Raw genomic sequence first — 20,861 nt, forward strand, 5'->3', positions numbered from 1 at the left:
GAAAACAACTCCAAATTCCTTACGACGGGCAAATGCCAGCAGGTGGAGGAACAAATGCCAGCAGGTGGAGGAACGATCAGCGTTTTCTGTGGGAGGTGGGGGGGTGGGGAGAGACGGAAGCAGCCCTCCATAAGGGCTTTTACAGTGAACTGCAAGGGCAGAGGGATGACATGATATTGTACTGGGGCATGATTAGGCTTGTTGCTGTGTTAAGAAAAGACCGCAGGAGCTCCAGAAGAACAGGAGGAATGTAAGGAGCTGGTAGGATAACTCGGTGGAGGGGGCCAAAGCGGAAGCCTTGCCTTAAAGGCTCAATCCTCAGCACCCCATAGCTCAGAGCCAGGAGTAAGCCCTCAGCACAGTCTGGTGTGATCCCAAAATAAAATAATAATAATAATAATAATAATTCAGTGGGAAAGTGATGGCAACTTGGCCAAACCTGAAGGAGGTTGTATTTTGATGCATCTGCAGGATGGGATTATGATTGCACTGGGGAAGTAAAAGAAAGGGTTTCAAGGGGCTGGAGCAATAGTACAGTGGATAGGGCATTTACCTTGCACGTGGATGACCCAGGTTCGACTCCTAGCATCCCATATGGTCCCCCGAGCACTGCCGGGAGTAATTCCTGAGTGCAGAGCCAGGAGTAACCCCCAAGTATCACTGGGTAAGACCCAAAAAGCAAAGAAAAAAAAAAGAAAGAAAGAAAGGGTTTCAGAAGCCTTCTGTAATGCCTGCCTGTCAGGACTCTCAGGATATGGACATTCAAGTTGTTTTCAGTGACTTGACTCCTTTGGCAAAGATAATAACCGCCACCACCAAATGCGACTACATCACATTAAAAAGGATTTATTTTTTTTTGCAAAAGGACTTCTTTGGTCAAAAGAAAAAGACACCCTGCTGAATGGTAGAAAATGTTTGCACAGAAAACATCAGAGAAAGGGCTAATATATGTTAAGGCTAGTGGGAAAATATTTGTACATACAACATCAGATAAAGGGCAATAAAGAGAGAGTGCTCAGAAAGTTCAACAACAACAAACTAATAAGCCCATTAAAATGGAGAAAGTAGATGAACAAACACTTTCACAGAGGACATTTGGATGGCCAGTGGGCATATGAAAGTGCTCATAGTCACTTATTATCCAGGAAATGCAAATCAAAACAAGGACTTAATACCTCACACTAGTGAGAATGACATATATCAAAAAGACCAGAAACAACCGGTGTTGGCAGAGACATAGTGAAAAAGGACCCTCATTTACTCTTGGTGGGGTGTCCTCTGGTTTACTCTCTATGGAAAACAATATGGAGATTCCTCATAAAAGTATATAAAAGAATAGAGAGGCCAGAGAGAGAATACAGAGAGTAGGGCTCTTGCCTTGCATGATGCCAAACTGTGTTTGATTCTTGGTTTCCTGGTACTCCATATGGTCCCCTAGTCCTCATCCCCCTCCGAGTGGGATCCAGGGGGAGTGTGAAGAGCCAGAAGTAAGCCCTGAGTATAGCCAGTGTGGCCCCCAAATAAAAATAAAAAGATAAGAACAGAGGACTAGAGAGATTGTACAAATGTTAAGATGTTTCCCTAACATGTGGCTGTGACCCAGCACCAAATATGGTCCCTGGCCACCATAAGGTGTGGCCCAGGGTGTGACCTAAACCTCCAACCCCACAAAAATACAGAACTTTCCTATGATCAAATCACTTGACATCTAACACAAAAACAGTAATTTGAAAAGATACATATGTGCACACCTGTGTTCATTGTATTGAACACAGTACAATACACTGTTAGTACAATAGCCAGGATATGTAAATAACCCAAATGTCCAATAAAAGATAAGTGGATAAAGAAGTGGAATATATATGTGCAATGGACATATGCAGTCTATAAGTGGGGTTCATTCCCCAGAACCCCATATGTTCTCTCAAGCTTGCCTGGAATTATTCCTGAGTGCAGAGCCAGGAGTAAGCACTATCTGATGTGGCCAAAATATAACAAACAAAAGAAACCAAGCAAGGGCATGAGAGAGAGAGAGAGTGTGTGTGTGTGTGTGTGAGTGAGGGGGTGGTGAGACCGCTCGGGAGAGGAGGTAAAGAGGTATTCTGTAAGTAACATAAGGACACTGGTGGAGGGTATTTTGGTGGTAGTAGAATGTGATAACCATGTATATCAAAATCATAAATATTAACACTAAGCATATGATCTAAACTTTAATAATTTTTAAACTGTCACTGTCACTGTCCTCTTGTTGTTCATCAATGTCCTCGAGCGGGCCCAGTAACGTCTCCATTGTGACAGTTGTTACTGTGTTTGGCATATCAAATATGACACGGGTAGCTTGCCAGGCTTTGCCGTGTGGGCGAGACTCTCTCGGTAGCTTGCCAGGCTCTTAGAGGGGCAGAGGAATCGAACTCAGGGCGGCCATGTTGGCCGCTTGCAAGGCAAATACCCTACCCACTGTGCTATTGCTCCAGCCCAATTTTTAAGCATATAAAAAAATTTATTTCCACATTATCTAAAACTGTGCTGTCTAGTACAGCAGCACTATTCACATGTGGCTCTTTAAGTTAATTAAAGTGAAGTAAAATGAGAAACTATTTCTTCAATTGAAGTAGGCAAATTTCAAGTGCTCAATACTCATATATGGCTAATGATATCCAACAGCACAGATAAGACCTTTTCTGTTACTAAAAATGTCCTATAGGACTACACTGAATTCTAGAGTTGCCAAGAACTGAGTGGGGGAAGATATAGGGGAAGAATGTTTTGCTGGCTGTCTTTTTTATTGTTTGGATTTTGGGAGGGCCAAACTTGGTGGGTGCTCAGGGTTTACTCCTGGCTCTGTGCTGAGAGATCACTCTTAATGGTGCTTGGTGACCATGTGTTGCTAGGGTTTGAACCCAAGCCAGGTGGGTGCAAATCAAGTTCCCTACCCATGCTGAGAGATCACTCTTAATGGTGCTTGGTGACCATGTGTTGCTAGGGTTTGAACCCAAGCCAGGTGGGTGCAAATCAAGTTCCCTACCCACTGTACCATATCTTCAGCTCTGGGAAGAATGGGTTTTGGAAGACGGTGTAGGGAAGAAGAGATCTTATTTGGTTTTGAACACATGGTGTGTTTAAATGTCTTCCTAGCTACTAGCATGGAGTGTGTTAAAATGGTTCTGATGGCCAATTGGCATCTGTGGGAAAGTTGACTGTTCTCTGAGTACGGTAAATCTGCTCAGAGGCATTTGCAGCACTTGTGTTTCCGTTGTGGCCAGCATAGCACTGCTCATCTGACTCACTAAGGATCCAATTCAAGACTTCAATCCAATTCAAGAGTGCTCTGGCACCCGCCTAACAAGCAGACACAGCTGCTTCCAACAGGGAATTAATTACATCCCAGAACGGCTTGCAGCCCTGTGAAACAGTTCCAGCATCCACAGCTGGCCCTCTATCTCCCCTTAGTGGACAAAGGATAGGTTCTTTTTTCAAAAGTATTGAGCCTAATCATTAATATCCAATTGCCTCGCTGATTTTTCAACTCTTTGTGGACATAAGCCTCCTAAGGTCACTGTCACTGTCACTGTCCTCCCATTGTTCATTGGTTTGCTCGAGCAGGCCCAGTAACATTGTGAGATTTGCTGTTATTGTGTTTGGCATATCGTATATGTCACGGGGAGCTTGCCAGGCTTTGCTGTGTGGGCAAGATACTCTCGGGTAGCTTGCTGGGCTCTCCGAGAGGGGCGGAGGAATCGAACTTGGGTCGGCCATGTTGGCTGTGTGCAAGGGTCGGAGCGATAGCACAGCAGTAGGGCATTTGCCTTGTACGTGGCCTACATGGCCAACCTGAGTTCGATTCCTTTGCCCCTCTCAGAGAGCCCGGCAAGCTACCAAGAGTATCTCACCCGCACGGCAAAGCCTGGCAAGCTCCCCGTGACGTATTCAATATGCCAAACACAGTAACAGGTCTCATAATGGAGACGTTACTGGGCCCACTCAAGCAAATCGATGAACAACGGGAGGACAGTGCTACAGTGCCTCCTAAGGTATTTAAGGAAAATGACAGCCCCTTCTCTGAGAACATTACACATGCATACATCAGTTTTTGCATTCAGGGCTCTCCAAAATCATGTTCAGTTCTTGGGTTCAGCACCCTGTTAAATATCTGGCAATTCTTGGTCTCTTCTGGGCCCTAGAACAGGATGACCCACTGACAGTGCAGATCTCGACTCATTGACCTGTCAGCTTGTCATGTCCCAAACTGAAGTCATCGGCTACCCTCTGCCCTTGCTCCTGAGCCTCCTCTTTCATGAAAAGTGCTACTTGGTCACCTATGCTGGAAACTTGGCTCCCCACTGACTCCACTGTCTTTTTTCAGCTCTGCCAGCAAGTGCAGCTGAACTACCTCTGATGTCTCTCCTTCCTTTCCTGTCTCATCATGACTGTCTTATTTCAAGCGTGTGCCATCTCGTTGATGGATTTCACCACAGCTCTGACTGCTTCATGGGTACTCTGAACAGTCTGTCCACTTCACATCTGTGAGAAAAAAACACAACCAACTGCATCCCGTTTTTTTTCCAGAGCTGCACATGCCATCTTTGAACATTTTGTAAGAATAGGAAGTAATTTGTCTGGTTAATATGCTTTCCTGTAGATGTCAGTATTGGGAGTGCGTCTTCATTCAGGAACCAGAGTATCAGCCTGTCCGCAGAGGGTGTTTCTTCTCTTGTTTGAGCAGATTCATATTTTAAACCACAGCTTTTGTTGTTTTTGTTATGGGAGTGGCTGTGTAGCAGTGCTTGGTAACACCCAGAGTTGCTTAAACCACAGTTTTCAAATGGAAGGGCTTGGGGCTGGAGTGATAGCACAGTGCATAGGGCCTTTGACTTACATAGGGCAGATCTGAGTTGCATCCATGACCCCATGTATGGACCCTAAGTCTGCCAGGAGTAACTTCTGAGTGGCAGAGTCAGGAGTAATCCTTGAGTATGGCTGGGTGTGGCCCAAAACAAACAAAAAAATAAATAAAAGGAAAAGCCTGAAGTTTTTTGTGTGTTTCTGTTTCGTTTGGGGGCCTTCCCAAGCAGTGGCCAGCAGGTCCTGAGACCTCTCACAGCAACTGGCCAATCTCAATGTAAGGGCCTGAACATGCAGCGCTACTTGGGCCTTGCAGTGTTGGGAATAATCCAGGCCACCATGCCAGTGCTTGGGGAACCCCTGGGGTTATACTTGGCATACTTGAGGGACCATGTGGTGCTGGTGTTCAAACTAGGGTCGGCAACTTACAGGTTCCTGAACCCTTGTACTATCTCTCTAGCTTGAATTTCAAGGGGAATAAAGAGGTTGAGGGGGCAGGGGCAGCCCAAAGGCCATAGAAACCAAGAGCATGAGAATTGGATTTCATTAGCTTGCCACTGGAAGGTGGGGAGGAGAGGATTCAGACAGGGAATGCAACACAGGTAGAGGGAAGTGGTCAATCTGGCGGGGGTCAGGAGCAGAGAGATGGTAAAGTGTTATACACGAAACCCTATCAGTAGTAGTATTGTACAGTGCTGAAAGGAAAATAAAATAATAAAGTGCCTGTCAAAGAGGTAGACTGGGGGTAGGAAGGCAACGGGGGATATAGGTAGAGGGAAGTGGACAATGGTGAAGGGCTTGGTGTTGGAACAGCGTATGCCTGAAACTTAATCATGAATAACTTTGTAAATCATGGTGCCTCAATTAAAAAAAGTAAAACAGAAAGAATTGATATATTTCTTCCAACTCCTTTTGGAGGCTTCAAGACTCCAAATAATCAGCTCCTCTTAACTTCTGTTTTCCTTCTCTTTGAAACGAAGAGTAACCAGGGGCCAGAGAGATAGTACCATGGGTAGGGCACTTGCCTTGCACACAGTTGACCTGGGTTCAATCTGTCACTGCATTGATCCCCCAAGTCTGGCAGAAATGATCCGTGAGCACAGAACCAGGAGTATGAAAATGCCAGGTGTGGCCCCCAAGCCCCTCCCTGCCAAATGAGGAATAATCATTTCAAATGATTATTATGAAAATTGAGCCCAAGAAGCATTTAGCACAGTCCCTGGCACATGGTAAGCAGGAGGGCGGGGGGCGGGGGGGTATTACTGGCATATCGCATAGTAGCTGAGATAAGTGTGACAATCTAGAGGTTGCTGAGTTGAGGGAAAGCAAATCTGGGCTAAATGTGTTCTTTCAGCAACTTATCTAAGAAGTTAGTGAAGAGTGTGCTACTGCTTTGCATCAAGGTTTTTTATAGATGAAATCAAGCAGTAACATGTGTCTGTTTATCTACTCTATGCAGGCAGAAATTGGTGGTGGGTCTCACAAAGGAGCTGACCATGAATATCACTCTAACCAACTCTGGGGAAGATTCCTACATGACAAACATGGCTTTGAATTATCCCGCAACTTTACAGTTTAAGAGGATACAAAAGGTAACCAAGCTTTCTACCTCCTACCTGCCTTTTGTTTCCCTCCCTCCCTCCCTCCCTCCCTCCCTCCCTCCCTCCCTCCCTCCCTCCCTCCCTCCCTCCCTCCCTTCCTTCCTTCCTTCCTTCCTTCCTTCCTTCCTTCCTATGCTCAGGAGTTACTCTTGGTTCTGCACTCAGGAATCACACTTGGTGGACCATTTGGGATGTGAGGGATCAAACCCAGGCTAACTGCATATAAGGCAAATACCCTACCCACTGTACTATTATTCCCTTTCCACCCCTCCCCTTGCCTTTTTGAGGTTTCCCTCCAACTGGTCCCTACCTCCAGCCTCATTTTGGTCTGTTCAATAAATGCACATTAACTACACATTAACTACATGAATTCCTTCCAGTCCCAACTCTGTGCTGTTGATCCACTTGTGCCAGTCACAGACAACTTCAGAGGGATCGATCGTTTTGCTGCAAACTTTTTTTTTGCTTTTGGGCCACATACAGCTTTTCTTGGGGCACTCACAGTGCCAGGGATAGAACTAAGGTCTCTTGCTTCCAGAGCATGAGCTCTAGTCCGTTGAGCACTCTCTGGTCCCAGTGGCTTTGTATTTAAATCCAAGCTGTGAGTACAGCAGGAACCAAGTTTGATTTATTTGTGCCCCAGCAGTGTTTCTGGTATTTGAAAAAAAAAAAATCAATGAATATTTGCTGAACTGTGTGTATAAAATGCCCCCGGCTCTTTTGAAGAGCTGTCTTCTTTGTTAACCACTTTCTTTGTTAGCCACCTTCTCCAGGCATTCAGTGTGATGATCCTAAGCCCGCTGCATCTCTCCTGGTCATGAACTGCAAGATCGGTCACCCTGTACTCAAGAAGTCATCTGTGAGTATGTATTTTATTTGGGTGAACACATCCAGTGGTACTCGGGAACTCTTCTTGGCTCTGTTCGAAGTGGATCACATGTGGTACTGGGGATTGGAACCAGGGTTGGCCACATGCAAGGCAAGCACGCTGACCTCTGTGCTATCTGACCCCTGTTAGCCTATTTTGATGACCTGCTCTTCTCATTACCAAGGAGTCAGTGTCTTCTCCATCCATCTCACTGAATCTCTTGAGTTGGGGTCTACATGTTTCCATTTACTGTATAGTCACTCCATAACTGCTTGGAGCTGCCATGTGTGCCCTGCAGGTAGGGGATGGCAGTGTGAGCAGCAGCCCTAAGCACACTGCTAGCTCTCTCCAAGGGAACAGTGCAGTGAACGGGTGTGTGGAAGGAGCATTAGGTCGAGCCTTTATTCCCAAGGTGAGTCCCTAACCTGCCAGGGATGATCTTTGTGCAACGGGGTATCCCAAGTCTAGAAGGGGGAAAATGTCATCTGCCCTGCTTACCGGATATGGACATCCTGACCCTTGGCATGGAATGAACGGATATGGAAGCATGCTTTTACAGAAATGTCAGGAATATGAATCATGTTTCCTAGGCCCATGTAGCTAGTGAAGAAGTTTGAATTTGAAGTGGAATCAAGTGATCTTTTTTATTTTTTGTTAACAGACAGACATCTCAGTAGTCTGGCAGTTAGAGGAAAAACCCTTTTCAAACAGGACTGCTGACATCACAGTGACAATTACCAAGTAAGTAGTGCTTCATTTCATTTCATTTACATACAAGTAAAAATATGATGAAACCTGGTAGCATTGGGCTGAAATTGTAATTCTGATCCAATCTGTAAAAGCAGCTTTGTCATCTGCAAAAACTGTATTTGGGAGGATAGGGGATGGTTTTGGAGAAAGGTTCTCAAATCTTATCTCCTGGGGGCAGTACCTAGACTTTTTAGTGGGGAGAGGTTTCTGGGCCATACTAAGTGGGGCAGGGGCAGGACACAATAGGACTAATTTAAAGCTCAGTGCCCAGGGGTTATTCCTGGCAGTGCTTGAGGGACAACACAATGGGGGCGGGGAGTATGTGAATCCAGGGACGGGAGCTCAGCCCTTTTAGTTAACCTCCTGGAGACCTTCGATCTTGAGAAGAGCTACTACAGGCGAGTGGGGAGATGTCAGGTAAGTTGCTAAACAAAACAGTTTACAATATAAAGGACAAAGAATTATCTGACCCTAAAGCTCTTGTTGAAGCTCAAAAATCTTTTAAAGACTTTTTTGTGGTTGTTTTGGGGCCACACCCAGAGATGTTCAGTGCTTACTCCTTGCTCAGGGATCACTTGTGGTAGGGTTCAGGGGTCTAGACATCAAATCCAGGTAGGCTGCATTCAAGGCAAGCACACTACAAGGTTGTACTATCTTCAGCCCTGAAGAACCCTTTCTAAAGTCAATTATTTCTCCAAGTGTGACCTAGTAATTTTTCCGCATTCTAACTGATTATCTTCAAGATTCCTTTATTATTATTTTTAAAAGATAAGTTTTGTTTTTAACATTTTAATTCAACAAAATACAATCGCTATCCAAAATCTAAATTCTATCCATTCTATACAGTTGGCTCCCTATACCCATTTCACTCTGCCCCCACGAACAATCTCTAAAAGGTTTTGGGTCACACCCAGTAGTGCTCAGAAGCCAATTCTAGCGCTGTGCTCAGGGGCAGACTTGTAGGACCAGGTGGTACCTCTTGATGCAAAGCCTGTACCCTGCCCATTGAGCTGTATTTCCAGGCCCCCAGTAGTCCTTTCTCATCTGACTGCTGATGATCCTGGCTAGCCAGTGGCTGTGCTGTGAATTGATACTCTTGTTTCCCAGTTCCAACGAAAGAAAGTCTTTGACCAGAAAGACCCATAGCCTTCAAGTCAAGCATTCCTTTGTTGCAGTTCTTCCCAAGTAAGTACCTTCAAGGGCAAACACCTGGGGGCAGCTTCAGGAGTTCTCTTCTGGGTAGAACTAATGGTTGGGTGGATGGAACATCTCTGAGAGGAGCTTCCCATTGGTTTCTAAGCACTCTTCCCACATGGCATCCACCAAAGGAGAAATAGTGCCACCAGTCTAACTATAAAGGGGTGCTAATATGATGCTAAGGCACAAGGAGAGGGGCCCAGGGATGGAAAAGAGGGAAGTAAGGCTATTCTGAGGAGTAATTAATGGACATAATAACCAGCCCAAGTATACAGAATTCAGATATCCCACCTGATCACAACTGCCATTCCAATACTTTACATTTTGATACTCAGTTCTGATTCCTCTTAAGGATCTGGTGCTTGTTCTAATGTATATAATGGACAGCATTCAGTTTTTCTTTCTTTGGTTTTTGGGCCACATTCAGCTGCGTTCAGGGCTTACTCCTGGCTCTGCACTCAGGGATCACTACTGGCGATGCTCAGGGGATCATATAGGATGACAGGGACTGAACAGGTTGGATCTGTGCAAACGCCCTTCCCTCTATACCATCACTCAGGCCTGACAGCACTATCTGATTTAAAACAAAGCAGCTTTGGTCCCCAATGTGTTTCTCAATTACAGAAAAACAAAGATGTACATGAACACAAGCCAGGGGCTTTCCGAGCACAAAGAATTCCTTTTCAATGTAAGTGCTTATTGCATATATCTTTTTCTTTTTTGGGGGGGGAGAGGGAGGATGGGACCACACCCAGCAGTGCTCAGGGATCACGCCTGGTGGGGCAGGGGAGAAGGGTGGAACCATAAGTGGTGCCAAGGATTGAACCTGGGTTGGCTGCATGTGGGGCAAGTGCCCTGCCTCTGGTATTGCTCTGTGCCTATCAATGCAGGGGTTCCAGGTGGCAAGACATCAGTGGCTTTGACTCCCCACTCTGATCTTCTTTTGCAGATACAAGGGGAAAATCCCTTTGGGGTCCAATTCCACCTGCAAATTTGTGTTCCAATCATATTATATGGCTTCCAGATTGTAAAAGTGAAGAACCTGACAAAGACACAGGTACTTAAAGGTGTTTCTTTCTTTCTCTTTTTAAAAGGCGTTTTTTTCCCTAGATTCACAATTCCCTCTTTCCAACTGACTGGATTCTCAAAGGCATAGAGAACTAACATTCCAGAAAAGCTGTAAAGTCAAGATTATTTAGAGACACATTAGAAGTAAATAATCAAAGTCACGTTTAGAAGAAATTACCAACCACCCTATATTTAAAGCAATATCAACCATTCTGTATTTAAAGCAGCTTTTCCTTCCCTTGAGAAAAAAGACCAACAAAGCGAAAATTCAAATCTTTTCAGCAGCCATGGAAACATTTATTTTTCCCATTGAAACTGGATATATTCTGCTTCTCTCTGTGATTGGCAAAGAAGCTCGATAAACACATGGCATTTCTCCAACTTCTCCCTGTAAACTGTCTGCCATCATCCTTCCCTCTCTTCCCTATAATCTACCTTGGCTTCTGCTTTGCTCTTTGTTGACTCTTCAGTCTCATTACCTACAGCTTCAGGTTCTAATTAATTACTCTGACAGCTGAGGCCTCGGGCTTTATTTTCGTGAATTTTGCTAATATAACATAAATGCCAAGGCTCAAAACTGAAAATGCGTAAAGAGATTTGTGGACTGGATTCTGCAAACAGGAAGAGGGCTTAGAAGTTGTACACCTTTGTTGTAACCATTTTTTTTCCATGTGAAACTAGTTGACTTGTTAAGAACATGTCAACAGTTGGTTTAAACATCTTACCAAACATCTCAGTTTCCACTTGGAAGCAAAATTCCTGTTCAAAAAATGGGAATTCCATCCTGCTGTGGGGAGAGTGAAAACGGGCACCCGGGCTTTGGGACCAGTGTGTGCTCTTCAGTTTGCGGCAGTAAGGTCCTTTCCTCTTATTGAAACAGGCAGTGCTGGCAGAGCAGGTCAGTGGCAGAGCTGAAGTTCAACATTGTCCTATGAAAATGCTGGATCTTCTTCTTCATTTGCTTCATAGTAGAGCTATTACTCTTGCTTTTGTAGGTCATTTCATTCAGAATCTTGTCTGTGAGGTAATGCAGCCAGAGTACATTATTATACGGGTGATATTCACCCCAGCGGTTGTTGTTCTCCTTCCTCATTAGCCTATAGATCTCAAACTGGTAGTCACCTTGCCCTGTAAATAGCTCCTCGTCCTTGGAAATGTCACAGAAAATCACAATGCCATCTCTCTCTAAGCGTGACAGGGTATAGTCAATGATGTTGACCTGCAGTCCCTGACTGGGGATTGACCTCGTCTCCCCATTCAGGGTGTAGTGGAGTTCTTTCAGCGGGGTTTTCTTTAAAAGCACATTCCCCCAATGTAAGTCTCGGTGTTCAAAGTGCAGCGAGGCCTCTGCCACCGCGAGGGAAGCAGTGATCTGGTGGAGAATGCTCTTGGCAGTAGCCAGGGAGGATAACTTTGACTTCATTCGCTCTAAGTCTGTTCCCCCAAACTCAAATTCCAGCACAATGAAGAGCTGATCTGCCTCAAAGAAGTCAGGTCGATCATTTGCAGACCCTTTGGTTGAGTCGTACTTATCCCAGGCATTAAGGAGCAAGGGTGGGTAAGACCCCTGAACGCAGTGCACTGAGTTCAGCCCAATAAAGCCTTCCGTGCGGTTGACTAGCTCATCAGACAAGAGGCTCAACTCCTTGGAGATGATGATCTCTGGCAGAATTTCCTCAAAAGTTTTCTGATGGGCTCCATTCACTAGACATGGTCCTTCGATAGCGATGATTTTCAGGGCGACCGGCGTGTGATTAACAGTTACTTCAAACACCTCGCCAAACACCCCCTCCCCAATCTTCTGACAGCATTTCAATTTTTCTGTGTAATAGCAAAAGGGGACCGGGCCTTCCTGGTTGCATTCGCTATACACCTTTTCAGCATCTGATGCCTTTTTGTCTGCAACAAACAGCATCTTTATGGGGGAGAGCAAATATATGGAAGAGGAGCGCCAAGAGGCCCGAGCACTGGTTCTTCCACTTGAGACAGGAGGGCTGGAGTATTCCGACAGGAGGGTGTTAGAAGGAGAACTGGCGGCAGTACTGCTGCTGCACACTTCGGACGCAGCAGCCACGATCTTCTTCTTGTGGAAACTGAAGGACGCCCGCGTTTTGACCCATGAGCAAGCATTCTGCAAAGGAGTGAGGTCCCGGGTGGAGCGGGGCCCCTTTTCCATACCTCGTCCAGGCGGCCGGCAGTGCAGAGGCGGTGAGGTTTCCGCGGCCTCCGGTTTCCTTTTCCGGCAGGACCCATGTCTCCGGGGCACAGTGCAGTTCCTGGGACCACTGGACTCCGCGCAGTCCCTTAGGGCAGCCCCCCGAGAGTCCTCCTTGGCCCTTTTCTTACGGACGCTCGACAAACCCGGGCTTCTCGGCCTTTTGCGCGACGGCTGTCGCCTGGCGCCCCCCATGGTCTTCCGCGCAGCCCCCGGCTCGGAGTCCGACCCAGAGCCCGCGGTGCTTTCCGAGTCCCTGGGAGTCCCAGAGCGGGCCGCCCCGAGGTCGCCCCGGCGTTGCCGGTCCAACCTGGCCTCCGGGGGGCCGGGGAGAGGCGGCGACAGGTCCGCGGCGGCCGCTGCGGCTCCGGGAAGGTCGGGGGCGGCATCCGGCGCGGCGGACGGGGTGGCCGCTGCTGGGGTCCTCTCTCCCGGCGCTGGCGATGGGCGGCCAGGGCCCGGAGAGGCGGGCGGGCTGAACAGGGAGGTGCTGGTGCCCAGCTCGCTGGCGTCCCGGGGCTGCCCCCACCCGCCGAGGCCCGGGCCGGGGGAGGGCGGCGGTCGGCGCGGGCCGGCGGGGGTGCTGCACCTGAGCGGCGGCCGCGCCCGCAGCCTCGCGCGCCGCGGGGTGCCGGCGGGGCTCGGCGTCTCCCTGGCCCGCCGGCGCCGCGCCCTGGCCGGGCTGCCGAGGAAGTCGGGGTCCGCGTCCGGGTCGTCCGCCGCGCCCGCCGGCGAGGAGCCGCTGCCGCTGGTGTCGCTGCCGCCGCTGCTGCTGAAGGCGAGGCCGCGGCCCTTCGGCCGGAACCACCGCGCCGCCGTCCGGCCCGGCAGCCGCCGCGGCTCCCGGCCGCCCGCCGCGCCGTAGGTCCGGAAGAGCCGGCTCGCGGGGCGCGGGGCCGCCGCCGCCATGGCCGCCGCCCGCCGCCCGCCGCGCCGTTCGAGCGCAAACACCGCGAGAGCCGCGCGGCGTCCGCGAGCGCGGCGCCGCCCGCCCGCCGGGTCCTAGCGCCGGCCGCGCGCCTGCGCCGGCCGTCCCCGCGGGCGCCGCCCCGGCTCGGACGCGCTTTCTCCCCGCAGGAGCTCACCGAGTGCGAGCAGACGGTCCGGACGGCGTGCGGGAGCCCCGGCGTCTCGGTGAGCGCGCGGCGCGAGGGGCGGGGGCAGGAGGAGGGCCCCGCGGGCCCGCGCTCCCCCGGAACGCGCTTGCGGGACGGCCCGGGGCGCTTCGGGGTTTCCGCGCGGCCCGCCGTGCCCACCTCTGCGGCCTGGCTTGAGCCCCGAGGAGCGCCGAAGGTGCCCACGGAAGGCCGTTTCGGACTTCCAGGGGCGCCGTGTGCCGGGCTAACGCTAGAGCGCGTTCGCACGGAAGGGCAACCAGGCTTTCCCTCTCTAGCTCGTGGAGAAATGGCATTCAGTGAACTGCAGAATCGCGACGGCTAAAGAAAACGTGACCGTGGCGGCAGAGATCAACTTGGGTCCCTCAAAACAGGTACTGGAGACCCGAGTGCTGTGTGCCCGGTCGCTCGCGGGCAGCTCCCTCGACGAAGGATAACCGCATCTCGGAAATAACGCCCGAATCTCAGAAATAACGCGTCCAAATCCTGACCCACCTGGGGCTGGGGCAATAGCACAGCGGGTAGGGCGCATTCCTTGCGCACGGCCAACTCGGGTTCAATTCCCAGCATCCCACATGGTCCCCTGAGCACCGCCCGGGGTGATTCCTGAGTGCAGAGCCAGGAGTAACCCGTGTGCATCGCCAGTTGTGACCCCAAGAAAAAAAAGTATCCTGACCCACCTTCTGCCCAGTATGCCCCTTACCAGATTCGATTCCTCAGGCTAATTTTCTCCATTCACTCACTCGGGATTACCTGTGACTCCCCCTTCCTGCATCCCTGTATCTGGCCTAGCATTAAGCCTTCACATTTCCCACCCTCACCCCTCACCAATACATCCGAAATCCATTCACTTCTTGCCATGGCTCCTGTTACACTTCAGGCTGCCATCTCTAATTTGAGCTGTTGCTGTAATCTAGCCACCTACACACATTGTTCACAGCCAACTTTTGGGAGCAGGGGCCTCCCCTGTGGTTTAGAGGACCACCCCAAGGCCATTTCCAGTGTTCTCAGCCAATCAGTCAACCAGACTGGCGATGACCTGGACCACCAGAATGTTGATTAAGGGCCACCAGGACCTCACCTATGGATCCTGGCTGGGAATGGGGGCCCTACAGGGTTGCACCTGGTGGTATTCAGGGTTTGAGGGCCCATGTGGTGCTGCTAGGCATGCACTCTCACCTCTATGCTATCTCTCCTGCCCACAGTCGGCTTTTAAAAGTTATAGCACAGCGGGTAGGGCGTTCGCCTTACACGCGGCCAACATGGCCGACCCGAGTTCGATTCCTCCGCCCCTCTCGGAGAGCCCGGCAAGCTACCGAGAGTATTCTATATGCCAGACACAGTAACAACAAAGTCTCCAATGGAGACGTTACTGGGCCCGCTCGAGCAAATCAACGATCAACGGGAGGGCCTTTAAATTAAAAAAAAATAAAAACACCCCGAGTGATTACACAGGGACTAAGACACTTGCCTTGCATGTGGTTGCCTGTAGTTCATTCTCCAGCAGCACATATGGTCCTCCTGAGGACAGCCAGAAGTGATCCCTGAGAGGGGTCTCCTGTGGGTGTGCCCCCTCAAGCAAATAAATCCCCCCCAACAAAAAAAATCACAACAAATTGTCAGGAACTGATTTATGAGAGGCAGGTGAGTTTGGGATGTGGCACGAGGCATATAAAGGGTAGGGAAGAGAAGTTGCTTGGTTCTTGCAGGTTCTTTAAGGTTCTTGCTTGAATAATTGAGCTTGGTGAAGTGAGTAAGTAGGTTAAGTAAGGAATACAGGAACGAACACAGGTTTAAAGGGAAAATCGGGCTGGAGCAATAGCACAGCGGGTAGGGCGTTTTCCTTGCACGTGGCCAACCCGGGTTCGATCCCCAGCATCCCATATGGTCCCCTGAGCACCGCCAGGGGTGATTCCTGAGTGCAGAGCCAGGAGTAACCCCTGTGCATCGCCAGGTGTGACCCAAAAAGCAAAAATAAATAAAGAGAAAGGGAAAATCAATGGTAAATGAATGAAAGGGGAGGCGGGGAGATGGTGAGTACCCTCCAGAAACAGTAAGTTCTATCTAAAATATGTTTCATTCCCCTTCCCCCCACCCGTAGATACTAGCACATATAACTGAACTTGAAGTCCTGGGTGAAATATCCTTCAACGAATTTCTGTATGAGGAACGGAACAAGGAGAACCACAAAACTAACAAGGAGAACCACAAAACTAAGGTAACTCCTTGGGCTAGAGCAATAGTACAGTGGGTAGGGCATTTGCCTTGCACGCGGCCGACCCGGGTTCGATTTCCAGCATCCCATATGTTCCCCTGAGCAACATCAGGAGTAATTCCTGAGTGCAAAATCAGGAGTAACCCCTGTGCATCGCTGGGTGTGACCCCAAAAGAAAAAAAACAAAACAAGAACAACTAAGGTAACTCCTGGCTGTGTTTGGGGTGGTATCCTGGGAAAACTGCCTAACCCCTGAACAGACACACAGTCTGCTCTTGCCCTTTTCTGTTCCCCATTCCTGTTCCAGTCTTACCACCTCTGATCTTCACTCTGCCACCTGTGACCTGGAAGTAATCTTCTCCTACCTCAGTTTTTCCCCTATCTGAAATGAGGCCATAGATTAAGAGGCTGAACTGAAAGAACTAGGTGGATTTGAGATTAAAAAAATTTTTTTTATAGTGAGATAATTTTTCCTTTTATATGAACTCTTCTCCTAGAATATAAAATCAGTGCTAAACAGTTGTTTAGGACTTGCGGGGGTTGAAAGGGGTAAGGTGCTTGCTTTATATATGTCTGACTCTGGTTTGATCCTTGGTACCTCATATGGTCCACCAGAGGTGATCCCTGAGTACAGAGCCAGGAGTCTGTACAGAGCCCTGAGTGTACAGAGCCCTGAACACTTATGGGTATGGCCCCAACTTCCCCCCTCCCCACCCCCAGGCATATGTAGGAATGGTGTGTGTTGGATAGTATTAATATCCGCAGGGACCTTAGGTTTATTGAGTTATTCCCACCAACACTGCTCCTGAGGCACACCCAATTCCATCAGACACTGATAATCCTATGTTGCTTTTCTCTTTCCTTTATGTTCTCAGCATGGTTTAGCAATGTCCTTTTTGTATAGACACAGGAAGACAGTTAATGCTATGCTTTTGTAGCATGGGAGTTAATTGACTCCAAATAATATTTACTCCTGGGCATCCATCATATTTACTTGACTTAAACCTCAGTTGCTCTTACTTCCTAATACCACCAAGAAGAGGGTTCTGGTGAGATACAAGGACAGACCCAGGGCAAGCTGTAAGCTACCCTGGCATCAAAAAGGATAGCTTTTTTTTTTTTTTATAAAGTTCTTATCATAAGAAATATAATAAGTTAAGAGCATGGTCTTGGAACAAATTCTGTCATGACTCCAAAAGAAATAACTGAATAAGAACCCTGCTGGGGTAAGGAAAGACTCACCTGGCCTGAGGACTATAGTCTGATATGTATAGCAGAATGATCCCTTAAAGTGGATCCTCTTAAAGAAGAGCCACTCTTTAAGCTTAATATATCTCTTACTGTGTTTATACAAAATGACTAGAAGTATTACTAAGAAGTAAATTTACTTGTTTAAATGGATTACTAGCTAAGGAAAGGAGAAGGCAGTAAGCCCTAGATGGGATCCCACCCTTGAGCAGATCTCCTAGTAATCTAGGAGATTTTGTGCTGACAAAAGATGAGATTTTGTCCCTGAGTTAATCTCCTAGAAGAACTTCCCCTGAAAGAGTGCCTTTACATCTGTTTGTTGTTATGATGATGTTCAACCCCACCTGTGTATACTCCCACCCTTCATGATTTCTAAATAGCTACTCTGTAAGAGAAAAGGAAAGGAGAAAGAAATGACTAGCTGTAAGAAAGTAGTAGGGAGAAGAGGAGGAAGGAAAATAAACAGTCACTGATTACCGACCAGCCTGGGACCCTGCTCCTCCATTCCTTCATTCCTCCTCCTGTTGCCTCTGCAGGCCCTGGGAGGCGGTTCTTGGCCACTGAATGCACGCCCATGCTTTGTGAACTCACAGCAAGGATGTTGTGGGGCTGTCCTTAGTGGTGCTCATATTGGTGACTCTATGCTTAGGAGTGACCTCTAGCAGTGCTTGGGATTTGAACCAGTATCAAGCGCCTTACCTCCTGTACTATCTCTCCACCCCCTGCATGCTTCTTTTGTCTTACTAAATATTGGAACCGGGTGCATTTTTTAGAAGCATAGAAAGTGAAAATGTCATCAGTGATCTATGGATGAAAGAGATCGCTTTTGTATTTGCTAAGTGAATTCACATCCTTGTGCTTTCTCTTTTCTGGGGAGGATGTTTTTCCTAAACTTGCCAACATCTTATTAGGGAGAGCTGATCTTCTATGTCAGTCACTGGCAAAAGGGGAGCTAGCTTGATCGTGATTAGCTTAGAATAGTCATGATTCCTAAGCAGAACTGTTTTTCCCCCCCTTTTTTGGGCCACACCTGTGGCAGTGTTCAAGGATTTCCTGGTTCTGTACTCAGGGCTTGGGATATGATATGGGGTACCAGGAATTGAACCCAGGTTAGCTGAATGCAAGGCAAGCTCCTTATCTTAGGTCATTTAAAACGTTGCACTCAGAAATGCTAACTTTTCACTTTTAATGTCATAGGTCTTAATCAACACACAGAATGTGGCCAAGTTCTTCTACTTTGCTCCTGAAAATTATGTGGAAGTTTTACTGAATGGTCTCTTTGTCTTGTTCTAGATTTGTGTCGAATTCCTGACAGATGAAGTACAGCTCTCTCTGTCTCTCATCATCGGAAGCAGTGTTGGTGGCCTTCTGGTTTTGATCGTGATTATAATCATCCTGTTCAAGGTTAGTTCCACTCCAGCCCTCAAGCTGAGAGGTCAGGCTCTGAGTTGGACACTGAGATTCCCAAGCAGCTGCCCTGGCCTTGAGGCCACTTTTCCCTCTTTATGCACCCACTTCCTGTTTAGGTAGGCAAATGGTCTGTCTGAGAAAAGATAAAAATCAAATTGAGGGGCCGGAGCAACAGTATACCGGGTATGGTGTTTGCCTTGCACATGCCAACTTGGATTTGATCCCTGGCATCCCATATGGTTCTCTGAGTACTACCTGGAGTTATTCCTGAGTACAGAGCCAGGAGTATCGCTGGATGTATTTCTGGCCCCCAAACAAACAAAAAATCAGATCGAGGTATTGGAGTACAGAGACCTTTTCCTGAAACAGATCTCATTGTTGTTCTCCTATTTAAATTCTTTCCTTCCCCTGCTTTAATATTCAAACTGTAATTTTACTGTTTTTCAAAATTCTATACGCTCTGATCTCTAACACTCTAACTTTTAAGTCTTGTCCCCCACCTGCCAGTCCATGCACTTTGAACTGTTTCCTGACTTGTCTACATCCTCCACCAGTCAAATGTCCTTCCCCACTGTTTTATCTTGCCTACCACAATTCCTTTCAAACCCAGTGCAGAGATTGCTGAGTTGACTGAACTGAGTTTTGTGCTTTTCCTCTGTGGTCCTTCTGCAAACCCTTCTGTAAAAACTTCTCTTCCTGCTGGACTGTGAGTTTCTTGGTGTTGATCTTGATCTCTCTAACCTCAGCTAGTTGGCTGGGGACTGGAAGGATCTGGTAGAGCCCAAAGTCCAGCTTGCTCAGGCTCAGGGATTAGTGAAGTTGGAGGGAGGACTCTGCCTTGGGAATTCAGAGGAAAATGGAAAGTAGCTTCAGAGTGCTCCTCGGGAGAGGCTCAGAGAAAGGCAGTGTGCCATCGGCTTATCAGGAGACCTTCAGGGGAGCTTGAAAAGCAGGAATGGAGGGCTGTTTCCACAACATGGGAATAAAGAGTTTTCTGAGACAGATGGATGTTTTGTGCCTGTATTTGGAACTTACCTTCCTTTATTTCAGTGTGGCTTTTTTAAAAGAAAATACCAACAGTTGAATGTGGACAGCATACGGAAGACTTCGACGGGGGTGGAGACGCTGATTGCTGAGAACCCTCAGGATGAGCTTTGTCTTCCAGTGGAAGAGAAGAGCAACCAGGCCTCAGAGCTCTAGAGCACTGTATACTGATCACTTCTTCCTTTAGAATGATCCAGAGCAGAATCTAACGGTTGTAATATCTTAAAAACACACAAAACAATATGCATTGTCCCCAAACTATCTCTCCATTGGGCAAAAAAATAAATGTGTTAAGTAGTTGGTAATAGAGGGCAAGTGGTTTTCTTTACAGAAGTGCCTTTGTACTCAAACCCTTCTGAAACTTTATAGGCAAATATCATAGACGCGGATTCTCCCTTCCCAAGAGATCATACAGCATTTTCCAGAACCTTCTTTACCTAGTTGCCTTTTTCTTGAAATTTCTCTAAGCATCTGCTAACATGATGTTCTGAGAAATTTATTTATGGGGACAGTGTGTCAAAAATGCTGCCTAGGCGCTGGAACAATAGCACAGTGGGTAGGGTGTTTGCCAACCCAGGTTCGATTCCCAGCATCCCATATGGTCCCCCAAGCACTGCCAGGAGTAATTTCTGAGTGCATGAGCCAGGAGTAAACCCTGGGCATCGCCGGGTGTGACCCAAAAAGCAAAATAATAATAATAATAATAATGACATTTTTAGCATTTTAATATTTCATATCAGGCCACAAAATAGTGTCCACCCCCACCCCAGAGCAAATGTAAAAAGTAGGGAAATAAGAAAGTCACCAGCACAGGATGTAGGAAGGCGAGAAGACCAGGGCTAGGCGCTGTCGCTTCATTTCTATGCGTATGTGTGCACCTGTCTGTGTGTTTATGTGCCATGTGAGACTGCTGGGGCGCTGTGTTGATTGTAACCCCTAGCATCACACCTGACTTTTTGGTCCTCTTCTAGCCCTGAGGGTCTAACCCTGCTGGGCCTGAGAATCTGCTTTTTGGCAAGCACTGAGAGCTTTTGACATGGAGCCCATGGTGTGAGATACTGATTATGAGTTTAGGGTTTGCTTATCTGATACAGCTGTCGGTATCTTGCACAGACTTGGAGTCAGAAATGATGGATAGGTTGTAGCAATTAAGTTAATGCTCTGGTATATGATCCTGGAAATCTGATGATGCGTAGGCAGAGAGAGAGAGAGGGGGGGGGGGGGAGAGTCTTCCTTTTCTCCCCTTTCCACCTCGCCCCAGATGACCACCTGAGGGCGCTGTGGTGCC

General features: G+C 47.9%; 2 protein-coding genes across 2 annotated transcripts in view; one reads left to right on the forward strand and one right to left on the reverse strand.

Annotated features, from left to right (window-relative positions):
- The window catches only part of ITGAE (integrin subunit alpha E), a gene marked incomplete at its 5' end in the record, with an annotated part of 48,429 nt that extends 28,546 nt beyond the window's left edge, over nucleotides 1-19,883 (forward strand). The window contains 11 exon segments of the mRNA XM_056126497.1: nucleotides 6,302-6,434; nucleotides 7,204-7,306; nucleotides 7,977-8,052; nucleotides 9,169-9,246; nucleotides 9,883-9,946; nucleotides 10,208-10,315; nucleotides 13,619-13,675; nucleotides 13,935-14,030; nucleotides 15,758-15,874; nucleotides 18,413-18,523; nucleotides 19,580-19,883. Coding sequence (XP_055982472.1) covers nucleotides 6,302-6,434; nucleotides 7,204-7,306; nucleotides 7,977-8,052; nucleotides 9,169-9,246; nucleotides 9,883-9,946; nucleotides 10,208-10,315; nucleotides 13,619-13,675; nucleotides 13,935-14,030; nucleotides 15,758-15,874; nucleotides 18,413-18,523; nucleotides 19,580-19,729 — 1,093 coding nt within the window.
- HASPIN (histone H3 associated protein kinase) lies at nucleotides 10,037-13,450 on the reverse strand. Its single transcript, XM_056128048.1, has one exon. It carries the CDS (start codon nucleotides 13,448-13,450, stop codon nucleotides 11,195-11,197), a length of 2,256 nt encoding a protein of 751 aa, XP_055984023.1. The 3' UTR covers nucleotides 10,037-11,194.
- Nucleotides 19,884-20,861: the final 978 nt, after the last annotated feature.

Source organism: Sorex fumeus, unplaced genomic scaffold (genome assembly GCF_029834395.1).
Source record: "Sorex fumeus unplaced genomic scaffold, SorFum_2.1 ptg000063l, whole genome shotgun sequence".
NCBI lineage: Eukaryota > Metazoa > Chordata > Mammalia > Eulipotyphla > Soricidae > Sorex > Sorex fumeus.

What these genes read in the sequence shown, in the direction of transcription:
- HASPIN (XM_056128048.1), bottom strand. Translation starts at nt 13,450, where the DNA reads ATGGCGGCGGCGGCCCCGCGCCCCGCGAGCCGGCTCTTCCGGACCTAC.